We start from the raw sequence: 17,145 nt of genomic DNA, 5'->3' as shown, positions 1-17,145 counted from the left end.
TGCAGGGGGAGGAGGGTGGGCTCCGCTGGGCGGGAAGGGGCTCCGCCGAAGCACCTGGGCACCGCGGTCTCTCCGGGGGTCCGCGGATGCCGAGGCGACTCACGGAAGCCACCGAGAGCCGGCTGCAGGCGGGCCACCGACCAGGCCCAGCAACAGGCGTGATGCTGCAGGGAACGGCCATCTGCGACCCGCACGCAGGAGGCAACCAGCCTGACAACGTGACCCGGAGCCATTCCCTGGGGCGTGCGGCCCGCACCTCGAGCCCCGTCCCTCCGAGGGTGCTCCCTGGTCACACGGGGGCGTGCGGCCCGCGCCTCGAGCCCCGTCCCTCCGAGGGTGCTCCCTGGTCACACCGGGGGCGGGGGGCAGCGCACGCGCCTCTCCAGAAGCTGTCTCTGCAGATCGGCGGCCACGAGCCCTGTCCACTCACATGGCCAGCCTGCTGGCCAGGTACAGTGGCCGCAGGACTGTGCCACTCCCCCCGCTGGCCCACGCTGCTCATTCACGCTGTGCACACGCACACACACACACACACACACACACACACACACACACACACAGAGAAACGGTACAAGTGGAATTTTCTGCCTCGATTCCAGTTCAGCCTGAGGTTCAGGAGACCAAGGGCCGAGGTCCGTCTGGGACAAACACCTTCAGGTGGAAGCAGCCTGCACAGCAAAGGCGGAGAGGGAGCGGGTCCTGGGAAGCCTGGGGAGAAGCAGGCGCCCAACTCGGGAACGCCGGGAAGGTGGGCGCCTGGAAGGCAACACCGATCACACCCACGTGGACGGGGCACCAGCCTGGGGCTCAGACCAGGGCAGACCCGGCTACTGAGGCCACAAGGGTCGATCGGAGCAGAAAGGAAAAGATGGCTCACGTTTCCTCAGACCTGAGAGACAAAGGGGGGTGCTGGGCCCTGACCCCTGGGCCTGTTGCTGTGCACCTGAGGGGGCACGGCACACCACAGTGGCCTGTTCACCCCTGCCTGGGCCCAGAGAGAGTCCCAGGGAGACTCGGGGCTCACCATCCCTGGAGGACAAGCCTCTGGTGACCCAAAACCTCCAGGAGGCCCTGCCTCTTGAAGGTTCTCCTGGCTCCTGGCAGGGCCAAGCTGGGGACCAAGATTCCCGTGCAACATGGGTCCATTGGGGTACCGTGAGGTACTCTCCAGATCCAAGGACAGTCAAATCATGGGTTCCGTACAAGATTCACAGCAGCAGGTTTATGTGGAGTAGAAAACTGGAACCATACAAATTCAAACCGTGGTCCATTCCCAGTGGGATACTATACAGCCATGAAAAAGGATGGCAGCATTTTGTGCACACTACCTGGACGAGCTCCCAACACACACATCACAGAATCAGAGGGCACACTGTTGTAACAAAGTCCCTGAGGCGGGTGCTTTATGAAGACCAGAGGTCCTTTAGCTTCCATGTCTGTAGGTCCAAGAGCATGGGGCCCACAGCTCAGTTCAGTGAGGGCCCCTGGGGCTCACGCCACCATGGTGGGGTGTGCTGAAGAGGGACTGGGGGCCAGGCTTGCGTAGGACAACCCAGTCTCCTGCCCGCAGAGAGGTGACAACACTGATGTTAGAGGACAGGCTCTCTGACCTACTGCCCTGCACCAGGCTCCCCACCTCACAGCTCGGCCACTGGACATGGCCACAATCCCACCAAGTGAGAACCAGGGGCGCCATCCCCGGGGGCCTGTGCGGAGCCCAGGCTTCCGGGGTCCCGCCCCTGTCGCTGTCCTTCCCAAGGTCCAGGTGAGCAGCCAGGGAACCCTCAGGGTGCCTGCGGCCCCGCCCACACCCGCTGGGCCAACAGCCGGCTCCGCTCTCTTGCCGGCCGGCTAATTATGGGGCAGGTGGGACGGAAGGGGAGGCCAAGCGAGGTGCCCAGCTCCAGGGTGCAGACGGCCCCACACACGGAGCACGGGAGGCAGGCAGCGCGGAGGGAAGACGCCCCCAGGTAGGCGGCTGGGCTGGGGAGGGTCCGGGCAGCTCAAGGCTCCCGCGTGCTGCACAGCAACGCAGCCCCCAGCCCCCCGGATACGGGCCGGGTGCACTGCAGGCTCAGGACCTGGGCGTCCACCTGGCTCTGGGCTCCTCTTAGTATGTGGCAGGGGACGGGAAGGCCTTCGACGCCGCTGCTTCAGGGTCACAGAGCCGGAGGCCCCTGCTGGCCTCTCCCTCCTCTGTCCATAAGGACTTGGCAGTAGATTCTCAGAAGCGCCTTCCGCCTTCCCCGGGGAACGGCAGGCTTGGCTGGCCCTGCGCCCTCTCTGTGAATCCGGCTCCGTCAGAAAGGGTCCCTCTGCTGCAGCCTCCCTGTAGGGTGGCCCGTCTGAGCCGCGGCGAGGGCAGGGCGTTCGGAGAGACCCTGTGCAGGCAGCTCACGGGGGCGGACGCCCTTCCCAGGTTCTGCTCCAGGGATTTCTGGGCAAAGACCTTCGTCCCAGGCCAGCCTCCCTGGGGACCCTGACGGCCCGAGTTTGACTCTGTGCCCCTCCAGCCCTGCTTCCAAAGCCAGCCAAGGCAAAGTGCTGACCTGAAGGTGGTGTTTGGCTCGGATCCTCACGGGCCGGGGCCGCAGCCCAGTGGTGGACCCGCCAAGGGCAGCAGGAGGACAGGGCCTACCACCAGGACCCAAACCAAGCCACAAGCAGAAACTGATGGCTGCTTTTTTTTTTTTTTTTTTTTTTTCTTTTCCTGAATTTTACTTTACCGTTTTGGAAAATATCATCTAACCAGGTGTGAAAACACTTAAAAATGGTAACGCCTTTCACACATGAATTCTTGGAGGGATCGTCATCCAATAAACAAATCAAAAACACCTCTGGTGATTTTCCCAACTGTGCCAATTCCTTTAAAATGAGATCAAGAACAGTGATGCTCTTACATAAATATACTCACACACACACGGGCACATGGATACACGCTCCACGTATTTGTTCACGATTAGGGATCCATGTGATTATTTGTGAATCTTTTTTTCTTCTTTCTTTTTTGTGCTACTGGGGTGGGACGCAGGCATGCTCGACCACTGAGCCACATCCCCAGCCCTTTCTATCTGGAGACAGGGTCTAAGTTGCTGGGGCTGGTCTTGAACGGCGATGCCCCTGATCCAGCCCCGAGTCCCTGGGATTTTGCGTGTGTGCCTCTGGGCCCAGTCATAAATCTTGTTATTCTTCCTATCTGCTTTAAAAGAAAACTGCAAGAATTAAAGGTTGTAAATCTCTGTTGATGGGCACACAACGTGGAAAGGGGTAATTTGTCTGCCACCAGCACAAAGGAGACCTGAGGATGAAGCTACGTAGGAGACGGGTTCGCGTCCTATTTAAAATCAGCTGGCGTTAACATAAACTAGGTGGCTGTCAATCAGGACGGTCACTGTCATCTGCACTAGGGAGGTGACTAAACACTCTCGGGTGCACCCGGGAAATTCTCCAGGAGAGGCAAATGCCAGGCCGTAACAGGAGTCTCCCAACGTAAGAGAACAGAAATCCGCAGAGTACCTCCCTAGTCACCAACAAAACAAAACCGGAAAACGGGGACAGAAGAATATCTGGGAGCTGGTGCAGATTACCTAACACACTTCTGAATACCCCAGGTCTGAGAAATCACAGGAGAAATCAGGAGATGCTCCGAGGAACTGGGACATATCAAACTGACGGGATGAGGGAAGGCCCCGGGCAGAGAGCGGGTGGTGGCCACGGGTGCCAGCATTAAAACACACCGGCCAGAGGGGTGGGAGGCGGGGAGCCATGAGCCCAGAATCCCGGTGGGCTCTGAGAGCAGAGGGAGGCCAGGACTCTCCCCAGAGCCTCCAGCCTCCAGAACCTGCCTCCTCATGTCCCTGCTCATGGTCACTTGTTAGCGCAGTGACAGAAATCAAGCGCATTAAGAGACCGTAGTGCTTCCCCCAACTGGGCTTCTGCACAACGACTCTCAAACACATCAGTCACAACCCGAGAGCGGTGTTTTCTCAATGCTTCCTGTACAACCTGAGGACCATGGAGCTACTGACCCCTGAGGACCGTGGAGCGACTGACCCGCGTGGCGACGTCCCGGCCGGGGCCTCCGATCTGAGGACAGTGCGCGCCAGTCTCTGTGACGGCGGGGCACCGTCACGCCCGCAGCATCTCACTCGTGATTGTCTGCGCGGTGTGGGTCTCGCTTCTTCCTGAGGGGTCACCTCAGGACGCATCTCTCAGCCGAGCTGCGTGACCCGGACTCTTGTGTGTTGGGAGATGACCGTAGGCTCCGTGGGACGTCCCTCTGCCCAAATGCTGGGCTTCAGAGCCAGATTCCCAGCAGGCCCTGGGCTGCTGAAGGACGGGGAGCCAGGGCTGACCCCTAGGGTGCATGGGCTTTAGGGTGACCGCGTCCTGCCATCCTTCCTTAGGGCCCCCGTCAGGGCCGCCTGCTACCCCTTCTGCATCTGTCTTACTGTCGGCCACCGAGGCTTCCTCTGCTGTGCACCTGGGGACGGTCACCAGGAACCTGGGCATCGCGGGGAGACGATGGCAGATGACATGCAGAGACCCTGCAGGCCGGGCCACTCCTTACAGGACCAGGGAGACGACCCACTGGTGCGTGGGCTCTTGGCCATCAGGGCGTTTTGCTCGCTTAGGTACCGTGTCCGTGGGAACAGAGGGACATGGAAGTGCGTGTCGAGGTGACAGCTGAGACTGGAGGCACTCTGGGAACCCTGCAGCCCTCGACGTCCTGCAAGCCTGCGAGGCTGGCCCAGGTGCACCATCCGTCACAAAATTGAGAACTCTGGAGTCCTGAGCGGACACGCCGACTGGAGTGTGGACAGATCAGTGGACAGGTAGACAGGCAGACAGACACAGAGCTATGAAGCCATAAGATCTACTGTCCCCCAGTCCTGCAAGCTGAAGTCTAAGGCCCAGGCGTGGGCAGGGCTGGCTCCTCCGAGGCCTCTCTCCTGGGCTTGCAGACGCCGTCTTCTCCCTGGGTCCTCACGGGGTCGTCCTCTGTGTGCGTCTGTGTCCTCACCTCCTCTTCTACCAGGACCCCATCCTGTGGGGTCAGGGCCACCCTGGGGACCTCACTGCACCTCAGTCGCCTCTGTAAAGACCTGTCTCCACACACAGCCATGTCCCAAGGTCCTGGGGTCAGGGCCTCCCTGGGGACCTCACCGCACCTCAGTCACTTCTGTAAAGACCCCTCCCCACACACAGAGAATTCTGAAGGACTACAGGTTTAGACTTCAAACTGTGAGAAGGGGACCCTTTAAGAGATGGGCTGCTCACCGGGGCGTGCCCCTGAGGGCGAGAGTGGACCGCACCCTGGTCTCTCCTCCTCCTGAGCCTCTGTGCACCCGCCAGGGCCCAGCGATTCTGCTCCAGCACACACTCGGCCTGATGCAGGATGTGCTACCGCGGCCCAGGCAACGGTCCACCTTCACAACTCAGGCCCCCTTTTGAGGAGCCCCTGGGATTGACCCCAGGGCTGCTGCAGCCCTGAGCCACGTCCCTGGCCCATTTCACTTTGGTTTATTTTATTCCGAGGCAGGGTCTCCACCTTGCCGTGGCGGGCAGCACACTGGCCTGGCACTGGTCCTACAGGCGTGGGCGGCTGCGCCTGGTGACGCGTCTCTTCCTAGGCTGACGATCGCAGGCATTTATCCCGGTGACGGAGAGCGGGGCGACAGGGGACTGGACGAAGCAAGGGAACACGTCGGCTCTGCAAACGTGGCCCACCAACTGCGAAGGTCGGAGGTCGGGTCCAGGAAGGGTGCAAGCAGCTCTCCACACCCCTGGTTGAGGGCTCTTCACGGCGACCCGTCAAAGGCGCTTAATTTACAAGGAGAAGAGCAGAGGGAAGAGTCTCGGGAAGAGCCAAGTCTCCTAGTCCCCAGGGTGGGCAGCCGACGGGCAGAGGAGCAGACTCGACAGAGGTCCCAGGGGTTACCATGCGCCCAGAAATTGCTCTTGGTTTACGCTCTGGTGTGGACGGCGTGGCCTAGGGTCAGGCAGCCGTGGGGCAGCACAGCAGTGCCCCAGCCGGCCACGCCATGCCCGTCAAGCACTCACCTGAGTGCGTGGGTGTGCGCACGCCTCCGCACAGAGGTGCACTCCTGAGCAAGATCCCCGTCCCGGCACCCAGACACGGCTCACCAGCAGCTATGATGAAGCAGCATGGCATCTGCACGCAGCTGCCTCTGAGCCCCGACGGGGGAATTACAGGCCAAACCCAGACCTCTGGGGCAGAGGGACAGAGGGCCCTAGCCAGGGGCCCTTCCGCCAGCCACGGCGGCGGACGTAATTAGAGAGCGGACGTGGGAAAGCGGTGCCACAGTGTAATTAGTGACGCCCCAGCACTTCATTAGCCATGTTTAATGGTGCTCAGAGATCACAGGCCGCTCAGGTCCACGGTCCCCCTTCCTGCATTACAGCCTCACATGGCCTGCCCATCTGGGGAAGGGTGTGGAGGGAGGAGGGCCCCACGCACCCGGCCCAGGCCCGCCTGTGCTGCAGGAGCCTTCCGAACACTCTGCACCCCAGCCCTGCAGGGACCCAGGTGGTCCAGGACCCAGCGTCCACGTACAGGAGCTCTGCTCTTGGTCCCAGCAGAGAGAAGCACAGCCCTGGGCCCTCAGACTAGCGCCACCTCACTGCGCGTTCCCCAAAGAACTGCATGCAGGGATTGACCTGCAGGCAGAGACGTGATCTGCATGCAGACTGTGACCTGCAGGCTGAGACCGTGACCTGCAGGCAGAGACCGAGACATGCAGGGAGAGACCGTGACCTGCAGGCAGAGACCGAGACCTGTAGGCAGAGACCGAGACCTGCAGGCAGAGACCGAGACCTGCAGGCAGAGACTGTGACCTGCAGAGACAGACCTGCAGGCAGAGACCATGACCTGCAGGGAGAGACCAAGACCTGCAGGCACAGACCATGACCTGTAGGCAGAGACCGTGACCTGCATGCAGAGACTGCGACCCGCAGCTGCCGCCCCTCCAGGCAGCACAGCTGACCCACAGCCATTTCATCAGGCAGCCGCCTGGTCTGTTCCTCCTTCAGGGACCTGGTCTTCCACAGTACCCATGTGTGGCTGGGCAGGGTGACTCTGGGGACTCAGGGAAAGAGGGCGCTCCTGACTTGTGTCACCACGGGAAACCGCGTCCTCAGGGGAGGTGCCACAGCCACAGGGCCTAAGGGGCGAGGCTGGCGAGCGCAGCCACACTGGGCACAGAACCAGCAGAGCACCGTCCAGCATGGGGCGCCCAGGGTGGCCGTGTCCAGGGCACTCCAGGGGTGGGGTGGGGGCCGCCTTCCTCACCCCACTCTGGAAAAGGAGCCGCGGCATCTAGAAACATGGCCGGCCAGCCCACTGCCACGAAGTCAGCTCCTCGGGGCTGCAGCTGTGCCCCCTGCCCAGGGACAGGTGCCACCATAGAGGGAGATCAGGAAGGAAAGGGGTCCGTTCCTTCCTTCCTGGGGAAGTGTCGACCTAGAGGGCGCCTGCAGTGGCAGGGTGGCACGGCGGGGCCAGCGCGTGGCCCTCCTCCAGGGTGGCACACCCTCCTCTCAGCTCACATGCTTTTCCTGTGTCCAGGCAAGAAATTTAAGAGAGGAGGAGGAAGAGGAGGGAGAGGAGAAGGGAGAGGAGGAGGGAGAGGAGGGGGAGGAGGAGGGGGAGGAGGAGGGGGAGGAGGAGGGGGAGGAGGAGGGAGAGGAAGGGGCCAGGATGACTGACAGGAGGTGGAGGTGGAGCCAGAGGAGGAAGACAATCACAGGAAGCAGAGGAGGAAGGGGAGGAGGGGGAGGGGGGAGGAGGAGGAGGAGGAGCAGCAGCAGGAGAACAGTCACCCCACCACTGAGGGGCAGAGGTGCCCAGGCCCCTTGCCGCCCTTCCCCTTCCCCCGAGCAGCAGCCGTGGCCCGCACCGTCTGTGGGGCCAGGAGCTGGGCCCCACCTCTGCACAGCAGTGCCCCCTGTCCCGGGACACTCGGGCCGCCTCCACCTGCTGACACCCGGGCTCTGCGTGGCGCTCAGAACGTGTGCTCCGGGAGGCACCCCAGGAAACCGAGGTCCCTGCAGCAGAGGACTCCTCAGGAGGGAAGGTGTCCCCCTCCCCACAGGCTCCCGAGACGGGGTTGCAACTGTCCCGGGGCCTGGCCGCCTGGGTTCAGGCTATGGAAGCTGCAGGGTGCGTGCACGGAGGGGTCCCCCTGCGCATCCCATGGCCCTTATGCCCTGCGGGGCACTGCACCGTGCTGAGTTCCCAGGACTCAGAGCCTGCCTGGAACCAGCCGTCTGCCCAGAGGGAGCCCGTGTGGCCGCTGGAGGAGGGCCCTCCTTTGCCTGCCTGCGGCTGGCCACGGCATCGCTCAAGGACCCACCGGAAGGTCAGCAAGACGGTGCTGCGATAAGGCATGGCCACCAGGAGGGAAGAGGCCCAGGGCTGCACCCAGGGACTGCTTGCCGTTGGCATTAAGGCCCCAGAGCCAAGCACTGCAAAGCCAGGGGCAGAGACGCGGGGCAGAGCATAGGCCACCGGCCATGCTCCAGCTGTCTCCACGCACCGGCGCCCCCACCCGCAAAGCACCAGAGGGGCAGCCACAACCTAATTCCCGGGAGAAGCCATCGAGGAAAACACTGCGCTGGGAGGCAGGGACGTGAACGAGGTGGTCTGGGGAATCCCACCCTCTCACCAAATGCGGCCCTCCAAACACACCTGGGCCCAGGACGCGAAACACCCGCACTTGCAGCCGCCACTGATCCTTCCGCAGGCAACAAGCACTAGAGCCACTGCGCGCGCGCGGATCCAAGGGGCGCGCACAGAGCCACGGGGCGCACGGGGAACCATGGGGCGCGCGCGGAGCCACGGGGTGCACTTGGAGCCACCGGGTGCATGCGGAACCACGGGCGCACACAGAACCAAGGGGTGCGCGCGGAGTCACTGGGCACACGTGGAACCGAGGGACGAACGCAGAACCAAGGGGTGCGCGGGGAGCCTCAGGGTGCACGCAGAACCAAGGGGTGCACTCGGAGCCACGGGGAGCATGTGGAACAAAGGGGCACACGTGGAACCACAGGGCGCACACTGGGAATCTGAATGAGGTCACTGCCCAGGAGGAGGCCTGAAAGCCTGGGACAAGAATGGCAGCTGGAAGGCCAGCAGCCGGGCTTTGAATTACTGTTCAACAGGGCGGCCCTGAAGTCAGTGCAGTGGAGGCCGCGGAGCCCAGATGGGGAGACCCCCAGTTGTGGCTGAGTGGGCTCCCTGGGGTTTTCCCGCCAAGCGCTGGCCCTGACTCTGGGCCACTCAGGGAAGGGCAGGTGGGTGCTGGGAGGCACTGAAGCACCCAGGACGCAGGCCAGGTCAGCAGCTCCCAGCACAAGCCTCTGCTGCAGCCAGGAGCAGAGGTCTCCAAGGGACAGAAGGGACTCCAAGAAAAGTCCCAGGGGTGCCACCCAGAGGCTGAGGCCACCAGGCAGGGGCCAGAGAGGAGCTGGCAGAGCGGCCACAGGAACAGCTTCCTGGCAGAGGGAAGATACCTCAAAGGAGCCACAGGTGCTGGAGCAAGAGAGAGCACAGTGCCCTGGGGTTCAGGACTGAGAAGCCACTGAGCAGAGGAGACCGGGAGGGAGCGAGCAGAGGAGACCGGGAGGGAGCGAGCAGGGACCTGAACACAGCAGGCCGGGCTCTTCCCAGGAGCCGGCTGGGAATGGAGGCGGAAGAGAGATAAGCCAGTTTCAGAAGACGCCTTCGGCAGGGACACTCGGGAGGCACCTTCAGTGGACAAACACCAGGACAGGTGCCGGCAGGCCTGCGTCAGAGACAGGATGGCGGAAGGACCGTCGCCCGCGCCCGGCCTCCCACCACGTGAGGACGCCACGCTGCCTGACCTGGTGACAAACACCGGTCAGGACCAAGGTCCACGGACGCCCTGAGAGCAGTCCCTCCCTTCTGCGAGATCCAGTTAAAGCCCAGGGCAGGCCTGTCCAGGGGCAAGGAGACGGTCCCCTGGCTGCTCAGGACGGAGCCCCAGGTGGGAGTTCCGACAGCTGGTTCCGGGGGCTCTTCCATGGCTGCCCAGGTGGGCAGAGGGCGCAGGCCACATAAGCCCCATCCCAGCCTCGAAGGCAACCCACGCCAAAGCGCGTGTTGTCTCCACACAGGACCTTAGAGATGATGTGCCCACGGAACGGCCCCCTCAGCACTCGGGGTCACCCAGGGAAGAACTTAGCTCGCCGTCTACGTTACCTCCATTCTACGTACTGGTCACGCAGAAAGAAGATGGGCACTTTCATCTCCCTCTGTCTACACGCCCCGAACACGCTACGTGTTTACCAAGGGCACGAGCGCTCGTGAGGACGGATGAGAGAAGACACAGCAAGGGCCGCAGAGAAGATGGGACCCACGGAGCTGCAGCCACCGGTGAACACCTGCTCCTTAATGAAATCCGCGACCCCGTGTCCCGGAGACAGAAGCAGGTGCGGACACCACTCAGGAAGTCCAGCCCGCCCTGGTGTGCGCAGACCGGACCACCGAGAGGCGCAGGCAGCCCTGGCACAGCCCTGCAGCCCAGCCGGAGGCCACGCAGCCAGTGCCCTGCCAGGTCTCACGCATGGGGCGGGAAGACGCCCCACGTAACACTAGGAAGCCCTTGTCCCTAGTCAGCCTGCGACCTTCTAAGGAAACTGGACTTCCACTTAAGACACCCCCACGAGCAAAGCCACAGAGGAGGGTCTGCGAATCCCGAGGTGGCACGTGGAGGGCGGGAGCAAGCAGTGGGCTCCTCCAGAAGGCTCGCTGCGACGCCCAGGCTGAGCCGTCTGCCAACACCCTGGTCCTCCCGGACGCCTTCCAGCTCCTCCCACGGCGGACCCTGTCAAGGCGCAGGCTGCAGCTCTGGGAGGTACCAGGACGTTCTCCCCGAGTCCTTAACTGCTGCGTGGCTATGCTGGCTGCTTCCTTCTTCTGAGGGTTCTCCAGAGAGGCCGGAGCGCCAGGGGACAGGAACGCTCCTCGACACTGTGCCCCTACGCAGGGCCCTGCGCAGCGCCAGGACCTACCTACCTCCATCCCACAGGACGAGGAGACTGCACAACCAAGCAGCACCAGCGAAGCCTGGCCCAGGGACAGTTACACACCATGACCGGAAGCCCCAGGGCACGCCGCAGCTACACAGCTACAATCGTCACCAACCTGTCCCTTACAGACGCCCTCCCTAAAGGAAGCCGTGTCCCTTTAGACTGTTCGGTTCCCTCAGCTTTCCATTACTGTGACACGCACCTGAGGAAGTTCACTGATAAAGATAAAAGGTTCACGTAGACTCAGTTTTGGTGGTTTCCATGCGTGACTGAGAAGCTCAGCGGCATCTGAGCAGCACGTGGCAGGGCCAGAGTGCTCTCCATGGGGCCAGGAAGCCGAGAAAAGCAGGAGGAGACCAGGGTCCCACCGTCCCCTGGAGGGTGAACCCCAGGGACCTCCATCCCAGCAGGTCCCAACCCTTAAAGGCTCTGCCCCCTCCAAGGTGCAGGCCGGGATCTGTAAAGCCTGGACCTCGGGCGGTTACCCAGCCACAGCGCTGCTGTGCGCTGGAGGAGCCTGCCTCCACTGTGCCCGCGACACCGCACAGCCTGAGGACAGGCCAGTGACCGTGCCAGCCGCCCCGTGTTCTGGATCTGCCTGGCCTTCTCCTGGGCCACGCCACCCACCCCTGCATCCCAACTGCACCCCTCAGGAGACACGCCGCGACTCCCTGGAGAGCCACTCAGACCCACGGCCCACTGGTGGCCGCAGAACGGTCCCCTTGCCTTCCAGTGTTCTCGGCCTCCACAGGGACGGCGTGCCCCGTTCAGGGTGGGGCGTCGCGTGGGGGTGGCGGGGCCGCTCTCCCCGTACTGTGACCTGGCTTTCTTCCTCCAGTGCTTCCCCAAGGCACCGTCTGCTTTCCTGAGCAGCCTGCGAACTCTTCTTTTCCCTGGTGCAGGATATTATGGTCTGCACGTGCGTCCACGCACAGCCACGCGCCCTGTGTCGAGAATCCACTCTACGGCAGGTGCTGACCTTCCATTGCAGGCGCCTCGCGCCTGGTCGGTGGGAGCGCCTGCGTCTGCCTGGGTGGTCTGCGCTGGCCCTGGACTGGGAAGCGGGCACTTCCCTTGGGGTCTGGCTTCCTCCCCCAGGGCAGGGTCTAGAAATCTGTGCTCTCTGGTTGCTCTTGGTGCTGGTGGGCCTGCCTGGGTCCACAGGCACCTCAGGTGAGGCCACCAAGCCTGCCTGTCCTCAGCAGCGGCAGGTGACCAGCTTCCCGTGAACCTGTGCCTTCCAGCAAGCCGGGCCCAGGCCGCCCGCCCTCCCTAATCTCCCAAGCTCCTCAGCTCCCTCTCCGCTTCTGACTGTGCCCACTGCACGGCCTTTCCTGTCCCCGCTCCTGCTCGCCCGACCGCAGCTCTGTCCTCTCGCCTGACCCACCTCCTGAGATCTGGGTCCCTAATGCACCCTGGGACTCTAACAGACTCATTCTGAAGCCCCCAGCCCCTGCACAACGCTTTCTGGACAGACACAGGGCGAGTGGCTCCATAGGACTGGAGAGGGTGGCTGCTGACATCTGAGTCCAGGTGAACAGGATGAGAACTTCCATTCCCTGGGGCCCCAGGCCCTTGGCCGGGCCCATCTGCCAGCTGGGCTCTGCCTGGGCAGCGCAGGCTGGAGCACGCCCGCCTTGGCAGAAGGTCCCGCCAGCTGGCAGGTGCCAGTCTGCAGAGAGGTGGGAGCAGAGTTCCCAGGAGGAACACCTTCTCCTGGTCCTGCAGGAGGGTGGCGAGTGTGGCAGGGAGGCCCGGTGCTTATGGTGCCTTTGGGCTCCAAGCCCTCCAGCAAGCTGAGGCATCAACTGGGTGCTCTGCCTTCCCTGCCTGGCAGGACGGGCCCTCGTGGGCTCAGGCAAACTCTGGTTTGCTCTTTGACCCATCTGAATGACCGTCACCTGCAGCAGATTTTAAACAGGTCACTGATGCAAGAGAGCATGTCACTCTGTCCAGGTCCCAGAACTAGGGACAGAGAGTAAAGGGGTGCAGAGGGCCCACCAGGGTCGAGGGCAGCAATGCCAGGGACGTGGTAGCTGACGGTCGGAACCACAGGAAAGGACCAGGGAGCCGAGGACGAGGCCTCAGGGGAGGCGGAGATCTGTGCCCAGACCTGGCTGGACACTAGCCTCCGGGGCACCCTGCAGAGCCGGGGACATTTTCCTTGGAGCGCTCTCCCAGGCACAGATGCACCCATTTCAGTCCGCGTTTTCGCCGCTCTGACTAAAAGACCCGACCAGAACAGTGTCGGGGAGGAAAAGATGGACGGCACACGGTTCCCGAGGCCTCGGTCCAGAGACAGCTGGCTCCGATCCTCGGGACTGGAGGTGGGGTGGATCAGGGTGGAAGAGGGTGGCGGAGGGAAGCAGCTCACATGATGACCAGAGAGCGGACAGTCCACTCCACAGACACAAATACATACCCCAGGCCACAGCCAATGCCCACCTCCTCCAGCCACCCCCACCATCCCAGGCCCCACTCAGTGAATCCCTGCTGGGTGGGAGCTCTCATGCCCCAATCGTTTCTCCCTAAAACTTCTTGCATTGTCTCACACGTGAGCTTCTGGGGGACACCTCACATCCAAACCCTAACACTGTCCAAGAAGGCTCTTGGTAAGAACCAAAGGGGCCATTTTAAACCACAAGTATCTGTACCAAGATCCCCTGCCCCAACACGGAAACCCAGCGAAACGAAGCCTGCAACAGGTTAAATGCTGCGTATGTCTGTCACCGGCGATCACTGACTCTTCATGTTGGAAACTTTATCTGAAAATGTAGTTCATTCCCACATGACACAGGCTGCTGTCTCCGCTGCTATAACAACACGCCTCAAGCTGGGTGAGGAATAAAGACAAGAAAGGGACTGCTCACGGTTCTGGAGACGCTGTGTCCAGGCTCAATGTGTCAGTGGCCCGGGTGCTGGAAAGGGCCCACTCTGCCTCAGAGATGGCACCTCCTTGCTGGGTGCTCTTGAGCGGGCAGGCAGGACGAGCAGGCTCCAGGGGACTCTCCCAAGAGGCCAGGAACCCCACTCCTGAGGCCGGAGCCCCCGACCTAATCCCGTCTCTTCACACTACTGCACTGGGACAGGTCTCGAGAGCAGCTGCAGGAGGCAGTTATTCAGGCCACCGCAGCTGGATATCCCTGGCTTTTCAAACACCTCACGAAAAGGTCACCTGGGAATCCAGAGCGTCTTTGGCAGACATTTCTTAGGTGGCCTGCCCTTTTGCATGGCTACATATCTCCAAATACTCCGAAAAAGGACAGAGTGACTGAAACTTCAAGTACAGAAGTTTAAAAAAAAAAGGGCAAATGATCAGAATGATTAAGGACCCAACAATCCCCAACGTCCAGCTTTTGCAGGAGAAAGGGCAAAGTAAGACCTGTCCCCAAAGCACCGAACGTAGAAGCCAGGACCACAGTGCCGTGAGGTGCCGTGATTCTGCCCCGTTCCTCAGCTCAGAGACTTCACCGCGGGGAGGAAGCGGAGCGGAAGGGAGGGGCCCTCTCCACCCGCGAGAGCAGAAACACCCCAGGGCTCTACTTGCACGGCCAGCCGGACAGGAGGCCCTCGGCCTGCAGAATACTGAAATCGCCACCCTTCTCCATGACTCTGGACACGAGAGCAGCTGGCTGGACACTGCGAGCCACTGCAGGATGAACCCTGGGTGGCCGAGGTCCAGGTGTGTGAGGAAACGGAATTCCCGGGGGCAAGACCTTCTGGTGCCAATCCTCCTCCTACACCATCGACTCCAGGGCTGGCTGGACTCGACAGGGACACGGATTTCCTGCGCTTGCTGTTCCAGAATCCGGCCAGTTTCCAGAAACCACAGACCCTGAGTCGCTGATGACACTGTCAGATGGAGTCCCCTTGCTGGAGGCTGGCCTCCGTCCCAAGGCCTCAGTGTGGCCTCCACGTAGCACCCACCAAGGGGAAATGAAACCCCGGGCGCACACAGCCCTGGGGAGAACCAGGGCAGAGACAGGATGTGAACCAACCGCCGCAGTGGCCCTGACTTCCAAAACCTCACCCAGCACGGCATGGCCAGGGCCACCAAAGCAGAGAACGGGGCGAGATCCTGCCTCCCTCCCAAGAGCACTCCGCAGGTTCCCGGGAGGGACAAGGAGCCCAGCAAAGGCGCGCTTACCCTGAGAAACACGCCTGAAGCAGTGGCCCCAGGAACAAGTCAGTGACACAGGGACAGTTGCCTTCGGCATCCGGAGCTCCTGACCGCCCCCTCATGCCTCAGCGGTATCGGGTTAAAAGGAGCCAGGCCTGCGCTCCTCCAAACACAACCCAGGGCCCCTGCTGCTGCGCCTCGGCTGCACAAAGGGATTCTACGTCAGTCCTGGGTCTGAGGAGGTTTCGTCAGTCCTGGGTCTGAGGAGGTTTCGGGGTTGACAGGCCTGTGGGGTGCTGAGCACAACTGCCCGCCGCTCGGTGAACCCAGTATTCCCCGGGGGCAGGACCTGCGGGTGTCGCCTGGGACCATGAAGAGGAAGCTAAGGCGGGGCGAGGGGTAGAGAACAGGCCTTAATCCCGGCACAGGTGGCCCAGCACAGTATGCTGCCTCTGTGATCCCGCCTCTGTGGACATTGGGAGGTGTGACCTAACAGGATCGAAACGCAAATATTTTTACTTCCCTCCCAGACTTCTTATTTCCTGCAGCTTCTCTCTCTCACTCACACACACACACACACACACACACACACACACACACACACACACACGCAAGCGCGCGCACACATGTGATACTGGGGGTAAGACTCACCACCACCTTGTGCGTGGTAAATGCTCTACCACTGAGCTACAGCCCCGGTCCCTGCTGCTGATTCGTCGAGAATTTGAAGTGTGCTTACATGCCCTCCCTGCGTCTTTGGGGTTTTACCTGACTGCTGTAGGACACCGCTAGGGAACACACTTTCCACGTCGCTGTACGCTAACTCTGTGTCTTCTTGACATCCACCCGGCCTGGCTGCTGTCCCCAAACCCGGGGCCTGTGTTCTCCAGCCAGTGAGCAGCCAGTGAGCCCTCCAAGTGGGGCTGGTTCACACCGAGTGTAAAACAGACTTTGAGGACCTAGTATTAGAAATACATGTAAGGAACTCCACATTTTTTATGCTATGTGCTGATTTCTGGGGCATATCAGGTTAGACAAAAGCATCAGTATCATCCAAACCGGTTTTTTTCTAGATCCTTTTGCATTTCTAAAGCTGCTCAGAAAATTCTGTGGCTTCCTTGCATTCCTCTGAGACTGAGCCTCTCTGGACAGCAAAATTCCTCCTCTTTCGAAGAAACTGGGGTCTTGTCTTCTCCTCCTTTCAGCAATTTACAAACTAGACAGTCTTTCCTCAAAATCCTGTCCCATTCATACGTAACTTCAGTTCCCTCTTCCTTCTCTGAATGTAACATTGGAAAGCCAAAATGACCACTTCAGTCACAGCTGAGGCATCGCTACCTGTCTCAGCAACAGCGACGAAAAAATCCAAAAGTGTGCTTTCTGTTCAAAAGGACAACCCGCAGCCGCATGCGCTGGAAAAGCACTGTGAAGTGCCCCCGCATGTCCTTGAGGACATGAAGGACTTCCTCATTCTTGGATTCCAGAAGCTAACCCTGCAATACAAGCATTCCCCAGGAAACTTCCCTGGGAACTGCAGTACTGGGGCTCCCTGGACAGAGGCAGACTCCCAGGGAAATGCATTCAAAACTCCAGAGAAAAACAGACCCACAGAGAGAGGAGCCCTCTGGAACTGATGACAGACAGTTATGCAGAGGAGACACACTGAAGTCAGGCACAGAGGAGGAGAGGAGGCAGAAAGGGCTTGAGAACTGTGCACTCTGGAAAGCTGTGTTTTACTGGTGACAGTTTATGAAAGAAGAAAACAGCAAAGGTGAATTTCCAAGTTCTGTGAGGTCTAAGCATTCAAAGGAGAGTTAAAGACCAGGAGAAAGAGGACAGAAAATAGGGAAGGCTAAAAGGGTTAGTTAGGTCTTATCGCTCCAAACAGCAGGAATGCAACTATCTGATCGCGGGGTGGATGGGCTAACAGTGCAGGTCAAAGTCTGATGAAC

The 17,145-nt window shown here is 61.0% G+C and overlaps 2 protein-coding genes across 4 annotated transcripts in view; one reads left to right on the top strand and one right to left on the bottom strand.

The window, feature by feature from the left end:
* STS (steroid sulfatase) overlaps positions 1-17,145 on the top strand; it is a 437,786-nt gene that overhangs the window by 268,646 nt on the left and 151,995 nt on the right. The gene's annotated exons all lie outside the window — the stretch shown is intronic.
* Positions 1-17,145, bottom strand: part of PUDP (pseudouridine 5'-phosphatase) — a 205,734-nt gene that overhangs the window by 42,514 nt on the left and 146,075 nt on the right. The window contains exon 2 of one of the 3 annotated variants that reach the window (XM_079123281.1): positions 15,221-15,310. The exons of 1 other annotated variant lie outside the window; for it this stretch is intronic. In XM_079123281.1, the coding sequence (XP_078979407.1) occupies positions 15,221-15,290 (70 nt within the window). In that variant the 5' untranslated portion in view covers positions 15,291-15,310. Of the gene's footprint in view, positions 1-15,220; positions 15,411-17,145 lie in introns of those variants that run through there. One more of the 3 variants, XM_079123280.1, reaches the window with a different exon arrangement.

This window comes from Sciurus vulgaris, assembly GCF_902686455.1.
Source record: "Sciurus vulgaris genome assembly, chromosome: X".
Classification (NCBI taxonomy): domain Eukaryota; kingdom Metazoa; phylum Chordata; class Mammalia; order Rodentia; family Sciuridae; genus Sciurus; species Sciurus vulgaris.
This window is presented reverse-complemented; position numbering and strand designations above follow the sequence as displayed.